Source organism: Oncorhynchus gorbuscha, linkage group LG18 (assembly GCF_021184085.1).
Source record: "Oncorhynchus gorbuscha isolate QuinsamMale2020 ecotype Even-year linkage group LG18, OgorEven_v1.0, whole genome shotgun sequence".
Classification (NCBI taxonomy): domain Eukaryota; kingdom Metazoa; phylum Chordata; class Actinopteri; order Salmoniformes; family Salmonidae; genus Oncorhynchus; species Oncorhynchus gorbuscha.
This window is the reverse complement of record NC_060190.1, coordinates 8,451,633-8,470,152: the sequence shown is the minus strand read 5'-3', so window position 1 is coordinate 8,470,152 and position 18,520 is coordinate 8,451,633. Positions and strand designations below refer to the sequence as shown.

General features: G+C 44.6%; 2 protein-coding genes across 4 annotated transcripts in view; one reads left to right on the top strand and one right to left on the bottom strand.

Annotated features, from left to right (window-relative positions):
• Positions 1-18,520, top strand: part of LOC124003574 (metal transporter CNNM2-like) — a 223,764-nt gene that overhangs the window by 107,333 nt on the left and 97,911 nt on the right. The window lies entirely within an intron of this gene.
• On the bottom strand, positions 13,665-17,469 carry LOC124003575 (zona pellucida sperm-binding protein 3-like). Its single transcript, XM_046311932.1, has 9 exons — positions 16,868-17,469; positions 16,581-16,693; positions 16,332-16,432; positions 16,072-16,240; positions 14,477-14,588; positions 14,291-14,379; positions 14,127-14,206; positions 13,829-13,933; positions 13,665-13,726 (listed from the first exon to the last, which is right to left on the bottom strand). Exons 1-9 carry the CDS (start codon positions 17,405-17,407, stop codon positions 13,707-13,709), a joined length of 1,329 nt encoding a protein of 442 aa, XP_046167888.1. The 5' UTR covers positions 17,408-17,469; the 3' UTR covers positions 13,665-13,706.

Below are 18,520 nucleotides of genomic sequence, written 5' to 3'. Positions count from 1 at the left end.
TTAGCTCAGTGTGGCTGTTGCCTGTAATCCATCGCTTCTGGTTGGGGTATGTACGTCCGGTCACTGTGGGAACGATGTCATCGATGCAATTATTGATGAAGCCGGTGACTGATGTGGTGTACTCCTCAATGTCATCGGAAGAATCCCGGAACATATTCCACAGTCTGTGCTAGCAAAACAGTCCTGTAGCTTAGCATCTGCTTCATCTGATCACTTTTTTATTGACCGAGTCACTGGTGCTTCCTGCTTTAATTTAGAATGATGGTCAGATTTGCCAAATGGGGGGCGAGGGAGTGCTTTGTATGTGTTTCTATGTGTGGAGTAAAGGTGGTCAGGAAGGGATACCAAGCTGATCATAGGTGATGGAGGTCTTGGAGGGTGTCTCTCTCTTTGTGGCAGCTGGTAGGCTGGTTCCTCAGGTTCAGCAGCATCAGTTAATGAAGGAAAGGCACTTGGTGGACGATCATCAGGAAAATTTTCATCAATTTTCATCAGGCAAGTTCATCTCCTCAGTAGTGTTAGAGTTGCGTCAATTCGAATCTGGTATCAGGATAAATATGACAATGAGTCACCGATTGTATACTATGTATTTTTTATTAGCTAAGCAATAAGTGGTAAATGCAATTTTCGTATATACGGGCTCTCTGTCCCACGTCGCAGGGCAAACAGAGAACTAACAGGATGTATGTAAACAGTATTCTTTATACTGTGATAGACATAGTTCCAACCCGTCTGTTGGCCTATCACAGTAGAGGCTGGGTGTGGTTTAAACTTGCTCAGCCTATTGCAGGCGCTCAGGCGGGTCCCCGCCTCTTGGCGCTTCTGTTGATAGATGTAACTGTTGCTGTGAAGAACATCCATGCGCTCATGCTCGATACCGTTATCTCGCACCTGGCTCCTGTTATCTAACAAAAGACTGCTTGTTCTGCAACCCCACGCTCTGAATGTGCCCCCCCCAACTCATTGCACAGGTCCTGTCTTCTGTATTTTTCCATCATGGGGCAGCAGGGTAGCCTAGTGGTTAGAGTGTTGGACTAGTAACCGGAAGGTTGCAAGTTCAAACCCTGGAGCTGACAAGGTACAAATCTGTCATTCTGCCCCTGAACAGGCAGTTAACCCACTGTTCCTAGGCTGTCATTGTAAATAAGAAGTTATTCTTAACTGACTTGCCTAGTTACATAAAGGTAAAAAACACTTTTTTTTATCATGAGAAAGGCCCATGGCCCTGGAACTGTTAACAATGTTTCAAGTCAGCTATGTTGCATACATACATCGACACAAGCCAAAGGCAGATAATATTCAATCATATATATGGTAACGGGCTATAGTGCATAACCTCATAGCAGGCAGGTCTTTAACTGTTGTTTTCTCCTCCAGCCGCTTTTCAACAAGAGGCTGTGCTGGTAGCGTATCAGGGACTGGCACTGCAACTGTCTGTTTCACTGTTGGGGGCCTGTGTTCCCACTCTCTCGCTGGTTCAGCATTCCTCTCCTCAGGTACTGTAGGAGATGTGGGAACCTGTAGCGGCTCATGATGAAGGTCATATTCATCCCCGCTGTCTTCATCAGAATCTAGAGGCTGTGATGCAGGCTGATGTCTCCTCGTTTTCTGACTCTTGTCCACTTTGGTCCTTTCTGGTTGTGTCTCAAAAGCTAAGTGGTCACAGGACATGAGCAGGTTTCTGTGCAGGACCCTGGAGCGTCCCCTACCCTTTTCTGGTCTCAATTCATAAATCGGCAGGTCTGAACCCATTTGTCTCACTACTGTGTGAATTGTATCTTCCCAATAGTAATTTCCGAGATGGTATAGCAGTTCAGACGTCTTTTGTCCTCGTCTTGTCGTGTCCTGTATATATATATATATATATATTTACAACTTTTTTCACATACATTTATTTTTTATTTTCCATCAACTCATCTTCAAAACACTCTCCTGCAACCCACCTCACCAATTTATATTTATAAATAAGTATTATTTACCTCAAATCTGCAATCGTCCAAGAAGCTAGCCAGAAGCTAGCCAGAAACTCCAAGAAGCTAGCCAGAAACTAGCCAGAAGCTAGCCAGGAGCTAGCCAGAAGTTAGCCCAGAAGCTAATCCAGAAGCTAATCAGAAGCTAGTTCAGAAGCTAGTTAGCTTCTTTACTGGCAAATCATTATTATTCAGCTAACCACGGTTTGTGGTCATCAGCTATCCTTTAGCTCGAAAATCTATCGCCAGTTTTGTAGGGCGCAGCGCGGCTCGGAACGGAACATACCGGACCAATTTTTCTCTCCATGTCCCTGGATTTCAACTGCTCTCTGGACATTCATACCCGGATCTCACAGCTAGCTAGCTGCTATCCGTGTGAATATCTGCTTTCGTCGATTCCGGAGCAAACATCAATTACTCCGGAGCTAGCCAGCTCCGTCAATCACTCCTGGGCTGCAGTCACCTATCCGGACCCATTTTACTGCCTATGCGGAGCCCCACCGGGCCTTCACAACTGGACTGCCGATGTTATCTATCCGAAGGAGATCCGGCTGGCTCCTCCGTCGCGACGTTACCTGAACGCCCATCTGCGGCCTGCTAACCATTAGCTGTCTTACCGGCTGCTCTCAGAATAGACAATCGGACAATTTATTTATTTTTTATTATTATTATGTTTCTTCTTGGGCCTCTATAACTATATCTATTGTTTTTATTTTTATTTTATTTATTTTTTATTTTGTTGTGTGATTTGGATTAATCCCCTCTACCACACGGAACCCCACGATGGCCTGGCTAGCTGTCTAAATCGCCGTGACCCCCAACCAACCTCTCCACTCACTGGACCCTTTTGATCACTCGACTAAGGATGCCTCTCCTTAATATCAAATCAAATCAAATTTATTTATATAGCCCTTCGTACATCAGCTGATATCTCAAAGTGCTGTACAGAAACCCAGCCTAAAACCCCAAACAGCAAACAATGCAGGTGTAAAAGCACTGTGGCTAGGAAAAACTCCCTAGAAAGGCCAAAACCTAGGAAGAAACCTAGAGAGGAACCAGGCTATGTGGGGTGGCCAGTCCTCTTCTGGCTGTGCTGGGTAGAGATTATAACAGAACATGACCAAGATGTTCAAATGTTCATAAATGACCAGCATGGTCGAATAATAATAAGGCAGAACAGTTGAAACTGGAGCAGCAGCACATTTAGGTAGACTGGGGACAGCAAGGAGCCATCATGTCAGGTAGTCCTGGGGCACGGTCCTAGGGCTCAGGTCAGTTGAAACTGGAGCAGCAGCATGGCCAGGTGGACTGGGGACAGCAAGGAGTCATCATGTCAGGTAGTCCTGGGACATGGTCCTAGGGCCCAGGCCAGTTGAAACTGGAGCAGGAGCATGGCCAGGTGGACTGGGGACAGCAAGGAGTCATCATGTCAGGTAGTCCTGGGGCATGGTCCTAGGGCTCAGGTCCTCCGAGAGAGAGAAAGAAAGAGAGAAGGAGAGAATTAGAGAACGCACACTTAGATTCACACAGGACACCGAATAGGACAGGAGAAGTACTCCAGATATAACAAACTGACCCTAGCCCCCCGACACATAAACTACTGCAGCATAAATACTGGAGGCTGAGACAGGAGGGGTCAGGAGACACTGTGGCCCCATCCGAGGACACCCCCGGTCCATTGCTGTTCTGGTTAGTGTTTATTGGCTTATTTCACTGTAGAGCCTCTAGTCCTGCTCACTATACCTTATCCAACTTATTAGTTCCACCACCCACACATGCAATGACATCTCCTGGTTTCAATGATGTTTCTAGAGACAATATCTCTCTCTTCATCACTCAATACCTAGGTTTACCACCACTGTATTCACATCCTACCATACCTTTGTCTGTACATTATACCTTGATGCTATTTTAATCGCCCCCAGAAACCTCCTTTTACTCTCTGTTCCAGACGTTCTAGACGACCAATTCTTATTGCTTTTAGCCGCACCCTTATTCTTCTCCTCCTATGTTCCTCTGGCGATGTAGAGGTGAATCCAGGCCCTGCAGTGCCTAGCTCCACTCCTATTCCCCAGGCGCTCTCTTTTGATGACTTCTGTAACCGTAATAGCCTTGGTTTCATGCATGTTAACATTAGAAGCCTCCTCCCTAAGTTTGTTCTATTCACTGCTTTAGCACACTCTGCCAACCCGGATGTTCTAGCTGTGTCTGAATCCTGGTTTAGGAAGAACACCAAAAATTCAGAAATTTTCATTCCAAACTACAACATTTTCAGACAAGATAGAACTGCCAAAGGGGGCGGTGTTGCAATCTACTGCAAAGATAGCCTGCAGAGTTCTGTCCTACTATCCAGGTCTGTACCCAAACAATTTGAACTTCTACTTTTAAAAATCCACCTCTCTAAAAACAAGTCTCTCACCGTTGCCGCCTGCTATAGACCACCCTCTGCTCCCAGCTGTGCTCTGGACACCATATGTGAACTGATTGCCCCCCATCTATCTTCAGAGCTCGTGCTGCTAGGCGACCTAAACTGGAACATGCTTAACACCCCAGCCATCCTACAATCTAAACTTGATGCCCTCAATCTCACACAAATTATCAATGAACCTACCAGGTACCCCCCAAAGCCTTAAACACGGGCACCCTCATAGATAAATCATCCTAACCAACCAAGATCCTCTAAATACACCTCTGCTGTTCAACCAAGATCTCAGCGATCACTGCCTCATTGCCTGCATCCGTAATGGGTCAGCGGTCAAACGACCTCCACTCATCACTGTAAAACGCTCCCTGAAACACTTCAGCGAGCAGGCCTTTCTAATCGACCTGGCCGGAGTATCCTGGAAGGATATTGATCTCATCCAGTCAGTAGCGGATGCCTGGATATTTTTTTTAATGCCTTCCTAACCATCTTAAATAAACATGCCCCATTCAAGAAATTTAGAACCAGGAACAGATATAGCCCTTCTATTCTCCCCTGACCTGACTGCCCTTAACCAACACAAAAACATCCTATGGCGTTCTGCATTGGCATCGAACAGCCCCCGTGATATGCAGCTGTTCAGGGAAGCTAGAAACCGTTATACACAGGCAGTTAGAAAAGCCAAGGCTAGCTTCTTCAAGCAGAAATTTGCTTCCTGCAACACTAACTCAAAAAAGTTCTGGGACACTGTAAAGTCCATGGAGAATAAGAACACCTCCTCCCAGCTGCCCACTGCACTGAATATAGGAAACACTGTCACCACTGATAAATCCACCATAATTGAGAATTTCAATAAGCATTTTTCTACGGCTGGCCATGCTTTCCACCTGGCTACTCCTACCCCGGTCAACAGCACTGCACCCCCAACAGCAACTCGCCCAAGCCTTCCCCATTTCTCCTTCTCCCAAATCCATTCAGCTGATGTTCTGAAAGAGCTGAAAAATCTGGACCCCTACAAATCAGCCGGGCTAGACAATCTGGACCCTTTCTTTCTAAAATTATCTGCCGAAATTGTTGCCACCCCTATTACTAGCCTGTTCAACCTCTCTTTCGTGTCGTCTGAGATTCCCAAAGATTGGAAAGCAGCTGCGGTCATCCCCCTCTTCAAAGGGGGGGACACTCTTGACCCAAACTGCTACAGACCTATATCTATCCTACCATGCCTTTCTAAGGTCTTCGAAAGCCAAGTCAACAAACAGATTACCGACCATTTCGAATCTCACCATACCTTCTCTGCTATGCAATCTGGTTTCAGAGCTGGTCATGGGTGCACCTCAGCCACGCTCAAGGTCCTAAACGATATCTTAACCACCAACAATAAGAAACATTAATGTGCAGCCGTATTCATTGATCTGGCCAAGGCTTTTGACTCTGTCAATCACCACATCCTCATCGGCAGACTCGACAGCCTTGGTCTCTCAAATGATTGCCTCGCCTGGTTCACCAACTACTTCTCTGATAGAGTTCAGTGTGTCAAATCGGAGGGTCTGCTGTCCGGACCCCTAGCAGTCTCTATGGGGGTGCCACAGGGTTCAATTCTTGGACCGACTCTCTTCTCTGTATACATCAATGAGGTCGCTCTTGCTGCTGGTGAGTCTCTGATCCACCTCTACACAGACGACACCATTCTGTATACTTCCGGCCCTTCTTTGGACACTGTGTTAACAACCCTCCAGGCAAGCTTCAATGCCATACAACTCTCCTTCCGTGGCCTCCAATTGCTCTTAAATACAAGTCAAACTAAATGCATGCTCTTCAACCGATCGCTACCTGCACCTACCCGCCTGTCCAACATCACTACTCTGGACGGCTCTGACTTAGAATACGTGGACAACTACAAATACTTAGGTGTCTGGTTAGACTGTAAACTCTCCTTCCAGACCCATATCAAACATCTCCAATCCAAATTTAAATCTAGAATTGGCTTCCTATTTCACAACAAAGCATCCTTCACTCATGCTGCCAAACATACCCTTGTAAAACTGACCATCCTACCAATCCTCGACTTTGGCGATGTCATTTACAAAATAGCCTCCAATACCCTACTCAACAAATTGGATGCAGTCTATCACAGTGCAATCCGTTTTGTCACCAAAGCCCCATGTACTACCCACCATTGCGACCTGTACGCTCTCGTTGGCTGGCCCTCGCTTCATACTCGTCGCCAAACCCACTGGCTCCATGTCATCTACAAGACCCTGCTCGGTAAAGTCCCCCCTTATCTCAGCTCGCTGGTCACCATAGCATCTCCCACCTGTAGCACACGCTCCAGCAGGTATATCTCTCTAGTCACCCCCAAAACCAATTCTTTCTTTGGCCGCCTCTCCTTCCAGTTCTCTGCTGCCAATGACTGGAACGAACTACAAAAATCTCTGAAACTGGAAACACTTATCTCCCTCACTAGCTTTAAGCACCAACTGTCAGAGCATCTTACAGATTACTGCACCTGTACATAGCCCACCTATAATTTAGCCCAAACAGCTACCTCTTTCCCAACTGTATTTAATTAATTAATTAATTTTGCTCCTTTGCACCCCATTATTTTTATTTCTACTTTGCACTTTCTTCCATTGCAAAACTACCATTCCAGTGTTTTACTTGCAATATTTTATTTACTTTGCCACCATGGCCTTTTTTGCCTTTACCTCCCTTCTCACCTCATTTGCTCACATTGTATATAGACTTGTTTACACTGTATTATTGACTGTATGTTTGTTTTACTCCATGTGTATCTCTGTGTTGTTGTATCTGTCGAACTGCTTTGCTTTATCTTGGCCAGGTCGCAATTGTAAATGAGAACTTGTTCTCAACTTGCCTACCTGGTTAAATAAAGGTGAAATAAAAATATAAAAAATATAAAAATAGTTACGGAGTTTACCTGGTCCTCCTCTTGGTGTCGGTTTTTAATCAGAACTCGCTCGCCAGACTGTAGCACTGAACTCCTAACTTTAGTGTCATAGTATTTCTTACTTCTTTCAGCGGCTTTCTGAGCATTTTCATTTGCAATGGCATATGCTTCTTCCATCCCTCGTTTCCAGTTCTCCACGTAGTCTCGCTGGTTTCTGGAACCTGCTTCTGTGCACAATCCAAAGAGCATATCAACTGGAAGCCTGGGTGATCTCCCAAACAGAAGATAAAATGGTGAATAGCCAGTAACTTCGCAACGGGTACAGTTATAGGCATAAACCAGTTTGTTCAGAGACTCCTTCCAATTAGACTTTTGTGTCTCAATTAGTGTCTTTAACATTTGCAACAATGTTCTGTTCATGCGTTCCACTTGACCATTTCCCATCGGGTGATAGGGTGTTGTTCTGGACCCCGCCATGCCGCTGAGTTTCTTTAATAATTGATGGAACAACTGATTTTCAAATTCTACCCCTTGGTCATGGTGGATGCGAGACAGGAACCCAAACTTCAGGGCAAAGTCATTGAAGATGAGATTTGCAGCAGTTTTACCTGACTTTGATGTGGTGGCGTAGGCTTGAGTGAAACGTGTAAAATGATCAACAATTGATCAACAATTACGAGGATGTACTCACATCCCCCTTTGCATCTGTCGAGATGAAGGAAGTCTTTTCATACCAGTTCAAATGGCTGTGTTGTCACAATGTTTGTCAGAGGAGCTCTTGTTTCATGGGCTGGCTTTTTCTGCTTGACACAGCTACAAGTTTTAGTAAACATAGTGCTCGATGTCAGATTGCATATATGGCCAGAAGAAGCGGTCACATACTAGTGATACAGTGAGGTCAGTACCTCGGTGTCCCATGTTATTGTGCAACTCTTCCATCACTTTACCTTTGTACTGCTCTGGTAGAACTAACTGCTTGCGGGCTGTAGTGATTCTGTACAGACTGCCATCACTGTCTATTGTCAATTTGTCCCATTCTCTGAATAGGCATTTTGTCTTTGGACTGGATTCCTTTTGCTCTTTAACTGGCGGTTTGAAACCAGACAGTTTGAAATTGAGCACAGGACGGATGACCGGATCAGATTCTTGTGCTTCTCTTATCCCATCTTTTGGGATCGATCTGGTTGTTGCAGTGGTTGTCTCACCTTCAGCTGATACTGACATGGATGCAGCTGAAAGTGACCAAGGTACAACAGCCTCTTTCTGTACCTCAACTGCTTGTGTCGTGGCGGCAATGGTGTCTGGTGGAAGCTCCTCAGAACATTCTCTCATCAGTGACTCTACATCCAGTGCCATCCTTGACAAAGCAACTGCATCACCGTTCTCTCTGCCTGGCCTGTACTTTATTGTAAAGTGGAAATCAGCCAAGTCTGGAACCCACCTGGAAGTGGTTGCGTTCAGTTTTTCAGTAGACAGAATGTAGCTGAGCGGGTTGTTATCGCTGTATACAGTGAATTTGCACATTTATGGGACTTTTTGTTAGCTACGGTTAACACTCGTCCCTCAGCGGTAACCCTTTCCCGTTAAAAGGGGCTTCCCTTGATGGTCCCTATCTGGCCTCCTAACTGAGGGTGGGGCATAGGCACAAGGCTGTGACTGAAACATAGGCTGCTGTAATGTCTCCTTAATCTGAGCAATCTCTGCACTGATACCTTTTATAGAAGCTACACCTGTCTTAAGTTCAGCTAACTCTGTTAACAGTTCTGCGGGTATCTTAGCTTTGGCTTCTTTCACAGGACACTTTGCGGATGGCGTATCTTCTAACTGGACTACACAGAGTTGTAGCAGGCTGTGGGGCATTAAACCACTTTTTGTTTCGTCATTCTATCTCATTAGCACAAGCAATGTTAAGCTTCTCTAGCAAAACTTCATCTGATGTTTCGCCCTCTCGCAGGAGAGGCTGCATGTCTATCCTGATACTGTCACTCTGGAGACCTGTAAGGACTGTGTGTAAACACATGCGCTGGACTAGAGCAGGGTCATACTTAACCCCTGATTCTGACTCCTGGGATGCAAACAATACTTTCTCCCTCAAATCTAAGACGTGCATCAGGAAGCTTTGAGGGGTCTCCTTGCTATGCTGTGCTTCTGAAGCTAGCTGTTTGTAAAGCTCTGTTGCACTCTTCTCTTGGAAGTGGGAATGCAGGATACATCTAGGTGTGGGAAGAGTTAGCTGGGGTTTACCTTCCAAGTAGCTGTGTAGCTGTGAGCCTGGAGAAATAGCCCTGACTACTGCGTCTACTATTTCTACCTCAGGATAGCCTCTGTTAAGTCCATTCTCGATCTGATGGGCAAGGATGGAAAACAATCTGTTTTTCTTTTTGGCCCGGTTCACCTATCTGACCAGAAATATTAAACTCTTTGCGCCAGTATGAGCTGGGCTGTGCATTGGGTGAGAGCGGCATGCTCCCCTGAAGATTGGCATGGGGTTGGGGCGGATCTATGCCACTGATCATCTCTGTCATTTTGTCTTTAAGTAGCAACAATTCCGACATGCCGCCATCTTCTAACTCTGCAACTTCCTCTCTTTCAAGGAACATCATAATGTGATTCATCAATGATATGCGGGTTTTGTCTTGAACATCTCTTTTATGTTCGCCTGATATGTCAAAGAAATATATCTCACATATCTCTAGTAACTTGTCTTTAGTCAGGGTGTGCAATTCTCCTACTACCTCTTCCTGTAGTTCTTCCAAGGCGGTTGTCATGTTGACAGAACAGGAGGAACTTTTACTGTGCAGGAGTTGACTCTGAATTAGATGGTCTCTGATGGTCGATCAATGGCCTCAGTTGACACGTACTTAACCACCAACTTCCAGCTCCCCTCGAACAGCAACACTTTCCTCACTGCAGCCTGCCTGAGTTGTTATGTGGGGATTTAGCTGGCTCGGAATTCAGCGACCAGGATGTGGAAACTGAACATCTGAGCAGCAATCTCAGCGGAGCCTCCAAAAATGTTACGCCCCTGAAAAGGGGGAGAAATAATCATGAGAGTAATAGGGTGATTTGCCAAATGGGGGGTAAGGGAGAGCTTTGTACGTGTTTCTGTGTGTGGAGTAAAGGTGGTCTAGAGTTCTTTTCCCTCTGGTTGCACATGTAACATGTTGATAGAAATGAGGTAAAACGGATTTAAGTTTCCCTGCATGAAAGTCCCCGGCCACTAGGAGCACCACTTCTGGATGAGCGTTTTCCTGTTTGCTTATGGTGGTATACAGCTCATTGAGTGCGGTCTTAGTGCCAACATCGATCTGTAGTGGTATATATACAGCTATGAAAAATACAGATGAAAACTCTCTAGGTAGATAGTATGGTCTGTCTTATTCTACTCCACAGAGACAACGTTAAGGATGCAAGATACCATTCTTCGGGTGTTTGTGCTGGCAGTTAGTCTACTGTATCCCATCCCCAGAGAGAACAGAACAGGACAGGTTCAGGAGCAGGATGATCACATAATGGGCATGCGGAAGCGTGAAGATTGGCTGCTGAGGGAGAGAGCAAAGCTGGAACAGGAAGTGTCACCACTGGTAATCCAAGAGGAAGGGCCCATCGACCAAAAGCCCTTACAACTTGAAGTGCAACAGGTCTTTCAAATTGACCAAAACCATTATCAAAAGGGCTTGGAAGAGACTCTTATCGAACAGAAACATTCTCAAGAGAACAAAGAGGAGAAAGATGAAGATAAAGAGGAGGGATCTCACAGTGACCATAAGCTTTCACAAGTACACCAAGATGTACCTAAGACAGAACAAAACCTCTCACCAGAGGACAAGGAACAGTCTACCATTGACCTCAGGCTATCATTAACGCTTTCACAAGGAAACGACCAAGAGCAGCCTGCTTCGGACACAGAGGCATCTCACAATGACAAGAAGCTGTACCACTTGGACAAGGACATGGCGAATGTCAATCCACATTGGCCACAAGAGGTCCAGAGTGGTAGTTGTCATAGTGACCAACGGGCATCACCAGAGCATCAGGAAGAATCTCAGGTCGGCCAACTGCAATCAAAAACAGACCAGGAAGCAGAGCAGGAGGTGCCACCCATCTTCAGTACATCATCAGAGGGGAACCAGCAAGAGCATCTCACAGACCAGCCGTCTAACACACATCAGGAAGTAAAAGTACCACCTAACCTCAGAAAGTCAGACGACCAGCAACATCTCACAGAACAATATATCACAAACCAGGAAGAGACACCGATTCTCAGCGAATCATCAAAGGATGACCAGCAATAATATCATAGACTCGGAGAGCGACTACACCTGGTACCTATGGAACACATACTCCCTCGTCTCTTTTGTTCATTTCTCCATTGCATTCTTTAGAAGAAGTTTACAGAAGAACCACCATCCAGGAGAGATAATTCTGGAGGATATGGAAGACATCTCTGTCGTGAAAAACCTCTCGGCTGAAGTTCCATTTTTAACCGTTTATGACAAATGTGTCAAAGTCTCACCCAATGAGAGCTGGAGGGTGACTGAGTTTGTGGAGGGTTTTGCTAATGACCTATTAGAAGACATGAGGAGCATGAGTGATGTGGAGGTTGGCATGGTGATTGAAGACTTTGTGGTGGAGGGCAGGATCAGTTCCCTTGTGTGTGACATCATAATCCCCATTGCCCCGTTAGAGCCATACAGTTTCCAGTTTCAACTCTGGTGTAACCAGGCTATTGATGATATGCCACCTGAAATGGAGGGCTGTGGTAGTCAAAATGGTGGATGGTGGTGTGAACCAAAATGGCTGCCCGTGTCACACAGCTGCCATAGGAGATGATATGCTGTGCCTGCTGTGTTGTGACAATGAGAAAGTCAAAGTGGTAAAAGTCACTGATGTATTGGATAGTGCTCTTTGCTCAAAACACACCCCTTACCTGGCCAAAACCCAGGTTACCAAATGGTTCCAGACCACGATTAGAAAAGCTTGGGGACAGATATCCCACAAGTACGAATTTGAGCTGACATTTCGCAATATAGACGCCCCAGGAGCTCTGATAGTCCAATTCAGATCAGGGAAGGTGATAACCTTCGATATGGCTCCCGTGGTTAAACAAAGACCCTGAAGCTTATTTCACCATTTCTTATTTCACCAACTCCTGCCACATTCACTGCCTTGGAATTGTAGCATTCCTTCACAAAAAGCAAACGGGCCTCACAGGCAGAAGTATCCTTAGATCATCACTTCAAAACTGTGTTAATTCACTTGGACCAAACTTCAACTGGTATAGAGAGTTGAACAATTGAAGGTTAATACTGGACAATTAACTGTAAAGAGATGCCAAATCTATAATGACATTCAAATGCATCATGAAGAAACCTGCTTAAGTGGTTTCATGTCAGAAGTTCCAACCCGGACCCAGATAAATACTTATTTGAAAGTTACCTGAAATACTTCAGCAATTTTCAAATGTGGGCCAAAACTACATTGGAAATATTTCAAATAATTTCCTATAGTCTATTTGAAAAAGTACAAATATTTCCAAATACCAAACAGACCAGGGTTCAACTGCATGGGAGTATAGACACTGAACAAATTTGACTAAGTTACAGTTAAGGAAATCAGTAAATTAAAATACATTAGGGCCTAATCTACATACTTCACAGGACTGGGAAGGAGCACAGCTATGGTGGGCCTTCCCACACCCACCAACTTGGGAACTAGGCAGAGCCAGGCTCAGAAATACTCCAGATTCAGCTGTCTGAGTGGCTGGTTTCCGATGATCCTACAGGTGAAGAAGCTGGCTGTTTAAGTCCCGGGCTGGTATAGGAACTCTGTCTGCAGTTGTGAGGCCAGTTATACAATGCCCAGTTCTAAAATGTGCAGCAGTTTATGGTAGTGAAATTAACAAAATTCTGCACACTCCCTCAATTTAGACATCTGTAGTCTTGTGTGACAACTGCTTATATAAGAGTGGCCTTTTGGGCCCATCACAAGGTCCACCTGTGTAATGATCATGCATTTTAATCAGCTTCTTGATTTGCCACACCTGCCAGGGTGATGGAGTATCTTGGCAAAGGAGAAATGCTCAAACATGGATTTCAACAAATGTGAACACTTGAACTAAGCTTTGTACGTATGGAACATTCCTGGGTTCTTTCATTTCAGCTCATATGTTGGATTTATATATTTGGGAATTTTAAAATGACATATCTATAATTTCCAAGTGCATTTCCAAACACATTCCAATATTCAACTACGTCAAATAAAACATCCCCAAATATGCATGTCTGAAAGTAATCAACTTTAATATTTCAACCCAGTTCTGCCTGTACCTCTGCAGCCATTTTGAATGAACTCAATACACATGATTGTTTAAAAAGTTTATTTTATCAAAAGAATTGTCCACTGCTCAAACCCTCCCAACAGCACCTAAAACAATGAGGGAGAAAGCTATTATTTTCAGAAATGTGCTCATAATATATTAACACAAGAATGAAACATTCTTAAGAATTAAGCAGAGGGACAGAGTACCTTCAGTAGCCCCGTCGTTGAAGGTTTCCATGCTCCACGTTTTATTTTTAGCATGGTCGTCATGGGCCATCGTCGTAAAATGACTGGTCACAGTTTGTGCGTGAGCTATGAGAGAGTTATCAGATCAGTATTGCATTTTCCACAGAGATTACAGTCAAACCATAATGTAAAATGGTGGTATGAATTCCCGCATTAAGTCTTCAAAATTGCTTCCCATTCCCCATTCTCTAATGCGCTCAGATGAAAGGGTTGGTGACAATGAGACAAGACTGGTCATGAACCGGGCCTATATGCTCACCGGAGGGTTGTAGAGAAGGAGAAGGACAAGAGCCGGCACAGCATGAGCAAACCGTGGCTTCACCACACAGTTCCACCCACCTAGGAACAATCACAATAAATATTAGTTAACCCTCATAGCAAGGAGTCCCTCAGAACTCAAGTCAATCACTCAGGTGAACCTACTTTTTAGTCTTTGTGTCATAGTTGCAGGATTTGAAACTTGGAGTTGGAGTGACATTCCCTGTAGTTATTTCACAGTGCAAGTGGAGTTTCTGGAAGAAAATAAGTGTGTTCTTTACTGTAGGCCTATAGTATTAAAGAAGCAAACCATCATGATTAGTTGTTTGGAGATTCACACGTGAGTCAGACCTGATTGTCCAGGCCCTGGAAGATGAAAGCTCCGACAGTGAACCTCAAAGCATTGTTGGTTGGGTGTGACAGGAACTTTGACTGGACAGTATTCTTGCCATCCACCATGCATCTAGTGAAGAGAAGATCGTGTACTTAACATTCCAATTCGGGACAAGGTTCTTATTCTCGCCTTGTAAACCAGGGACTGAGTTACAAGAGACACTAGGGCTGTTTACACAGGCATACCGTTGTGATTTCTCTTGGTTGAGGTTTAACAGCACTTGGCATCCAATATATTGCATTACCACCCCCAACTGAATTATAGGCCCATGACACTTTGTGATACAAAATGGGAACCAAAAAAATACACTGAATATTACCCCATTTTAACCTCATCTGATCCTTCCCCAGGCCAATGGGCTGAGAGGACAGGACACTACCATGCTACACACGATGTGCTCGTCCTCTGCACCTTACTGAAGCATACATGTCAGTCATTGGCCTATCCCTCTGTGCTGTCAGACATCCCAGTCACAGGAATCCGCCGAATTGCTCACCCTTGACCCATTCTCTACCTCACTCCCTCAGCACTACTCTGACTAGCCACCGGACACGTCTGATCCCCAGCAACATGTACACCCTACAGTCGACCACTTTATCCAACGAAACTACACAACCCTCTATCCCATGCCCTTCTGCACACATCCACATTTTGGAATCTCCCTCCTACACACTGACATGACCATAAAATGCAGCTGAAACAGCAGTGCATTCACCCCAAAAGCTCCAACAGGATAACTGATACATCCTAACATGATCTTGTCAGGTAAAGTCTGACTCAACTCAAAAGGGCTGACAGTGACACACCGTGTCGCCACCGGGTCTGCGTCGCACCAAACTTCACACAGGAATCTTTGACTTCCATTGCGCACCATTGAAGGGAGTGATTTCTGGGGTGGCGCAAAGCAAGACTATACTAGTTGCGGCGCACAGAGCGCCTGCTCCCTCTGATCTAAAGAAACAAGTCCACTTCACCGACTCAAAAGCACACTCTTCCACCCCTGGATCAGCCAAAAGACCTGGTTCCATCCTCTTCCAAAATCTCAGTCCCACTGGACCAAAATGCATCATCATCATAACCATGTCCATCAACGCAAGGCTCATGCCCCTCACAAACATTTACCCCTTCAATATCACCTCCATAACTCGAACTGGCATCTGGCCCACTTTCAACTTGACAGTCTTCCTCGACATACCCCTTTCCCTGTTATTGCTAGAGTCAAATTCAAACCCAACCTCTTTCCCTCCAATCCTCTTCCCTTAACCAATTACCCGACTCCTGAAAATAATCCATTTTCCCCAACTGAAATTTCTGTAGCCTTGGGAGACATGCTAAGCTCTGTACTCCCACATCAAATGGCAATTTGACCAATCAGATAAGTTTAAAGACTTGATGTGATTGGTCTTTCAAGCAATTAGTGGACAAAATAGAATTAGGCTGCCTGTGTAAACTGCCCAGCTGTGGAATCTAGCCAATTAACAAGCAAGAAATTAACTACCATGAACAAAACCAGGCCAAGATAAATTGTAGTTCTGTAACAAAGTAGTTTTACCCATAGTTGTCGACCACAGTGTACTTGAGAGTGGAGTTGGGGCTAGCAGTCACATAACAGTTGTTAATATACACCCGCCGATGCAAAGAAATAGTGGGAACTTTGGCCTCAAAGTACATTGGTTGTCCAATGATATAGGTCGTATTTCCAGCGAGCTTGTTCCATGATTCTGAATAAAAAGGATAGAGTTAAAGTTCTTTAATAGAAAACAATATTGCAAGTGCATTCAGATTTAGGTGACATCTGTTAAGTCAACTCACCATCATAAGATATGAGGGTGACTCCAACCTTGGATCTAAGGGCCTTGAAGACTTTTCCCGCCAAACGAGGATGAAAGCCAAACTTGTAAGAGTGGTGGATCCTGCATAAAATGGCCATTAGTGCAGTCAGACACTCAAATAATATCCAGACTAGCATACTACCTAGTATGGAGCCATGTATAGGATATGCTAGTGTGGACATTGGAACGTAGCCACCAAATGTGAAATCATGATGAAGTGGTGGTTCACCGATTGTAGCGGCATTCGATGTGAACAGAGAATGGCAACTCCCTCACAATACCGCCTATGGCCTCTGGCTCGTACTTCAGCACGTTGGAGTAGGAAATGTAGTCAGCGGTACACTGGAATAGGAGAAACAACTCTTAAAAACCACCGAGACATCTGAACATACTGTATCATTACAGCCATGGAAATGCAATCCCTTCAGACCATTGCAATTTGACTGGATCACTCAAGGCATACATTTGATGTCTGGGTGACAGGGGATTGGATTTCTGATGGTATTGGTAGCCAACCTTTCTATGAAAGCTACAGCTTTTGATGTTGTAGAGCATGTAGTAGTGTTCCGCGGTGGATTGGTTGACTTTGCATTTGTGGAGTTTGAGGTACTTGCAGGCGTCAGGGTTGGTGAAGGCGTCCTTTCTGATTCTCACATAAATCCTGTCGAGGTGGCACAGGACCTCAACCTTCTTAGAGTGAACTGGAGGAGTGGTGGGCGGAGAGGCGGTGGGCAGCAGGATGTGCTTGACTGAGAGTGGCAGTGGCCTGAACTTCCCTTCAGGCTTGAAGACATTTGCTTGGTCTTCAGAAGCACGAATTGGGATGTATTCTGGTAGCTTCAGATAGTCCGGCTTATGAGAATGCTCCAACATGGGAGTGGCAACAATTTGGGAACGAGATCTGACCTTGGGTTCAGAGTCGTCATCAAACCTCAACTTCTCACCCCACACAAACTCAGTGTCATTCCCGTCATCAACAGCTAAAGGGAAGCCCTTTCCTGCCAAACCATAAGCAGAGTAGTAACTCATGAGCAAAAGCATCAATTTCACCACCATCTTGCCATTCACCACCAAATCTCTCTCAATAATCCAGAGCAGTAAAAAGGTGTATGAGAGAACCACCATTTGCTTGTGTGTTTTATATACTAGCTACCGCACCCAAGTAATTGCAACACCTGGTGATGACTTTAATCAGTAGCAGAATCAACCAATCAGCAGTCACCAGGGCCCAGTTTTTCAAAAGTTATATGATCATAGTTTCATTTTAAAGCAGCCATAAATCGCCTTGTGACGGGGAAGGGACATTTATTATGTTCAACAGGGAGGGGCAATTGAAAGTAAGATTCACAATAAAAGGTTTAATATGAAACCTTTCTAGCCTGTCTATCTATGGGTAACAGGGTTGACGTTACATTTGACCCACTGACATTTTCACCACAAAATGGGCCAAAAGAGTAGAACCAGCCCACCTGCTTTAATACTATAGTTTGACTATAAGTTGTTCTTCTGAAAATTTTTTTTTAAATAAATTGTTTCACCACATGAAAGCGAGAGCTCAGTTCAGAGTTGACCTTAAAATTAGGGACAGACGCAAATGAATCACATTAAATGAATAATCTTCAGAAATGATTTTTTCAAAGCAACAAAATAACAAAGCAACAAAATAACTAGGGCTTTACAATGATGGTGGACTCTTGGAGAAATGTTGGTATTAAGTAGGGTTAAAATCTTCCATAGAAGTCAGAGGGTGTGCAGTCACATGTTAAAATTAGTCATTTTGGCACTTTCGCAAGTCATTATTCTTATTAAAAATCTGCTTATTGAATAATCCATGTGGTATATATTTAAGGGCACTTCAATTAATATAACAGGCTTTTAAAATGCAAAATCGGTGCACAATTTTGACCCTACTTAAAATATCAAAGAGAAGCAAAAGGCACTCATTTTGTGGATCGACCCAACTGCTGGTAGCAGTAAATCACCAACCTTGGTTTTATACCTTTTCAAACAATACACTCCAGGTGGCAGTATGCACCCTTTCGGTTTGTTGACCAACTCAAAGAAGTTTTAGAATAAGAAAATGGGCTACTTCAAAATGGAGATGAGATGGCCTCAATGTTGCTGCCCATGCTCTCACAGACACCATGATGGGCCAGATACAATGTTGCG

Bases quoted from the DNA above. Each gene is read 5' to 3' on its own strand.
- LOC124003575 (XM_046311932.1), bottom strand. From the start codon at position 17,407: ATGGTGGTGAAATTGATGCTTTTGCTCATGAGTTACTACTCTGCTTAT. The intron at 16,694-16,867 runs GTTGGCTACCAA...CTCCTATTCCAG, and splicing joins GCTGTAGCTTTCATAGAAAG to TGTACCGCTGACTACATTTC. The intron at 13,727-13,828 runs GTACTCTGTCCC...TCATTGTTTTAG, and splicing joins CAACGACGGGGCTACTGAAG to GTGCTGTTGGGAGGGTTTGA.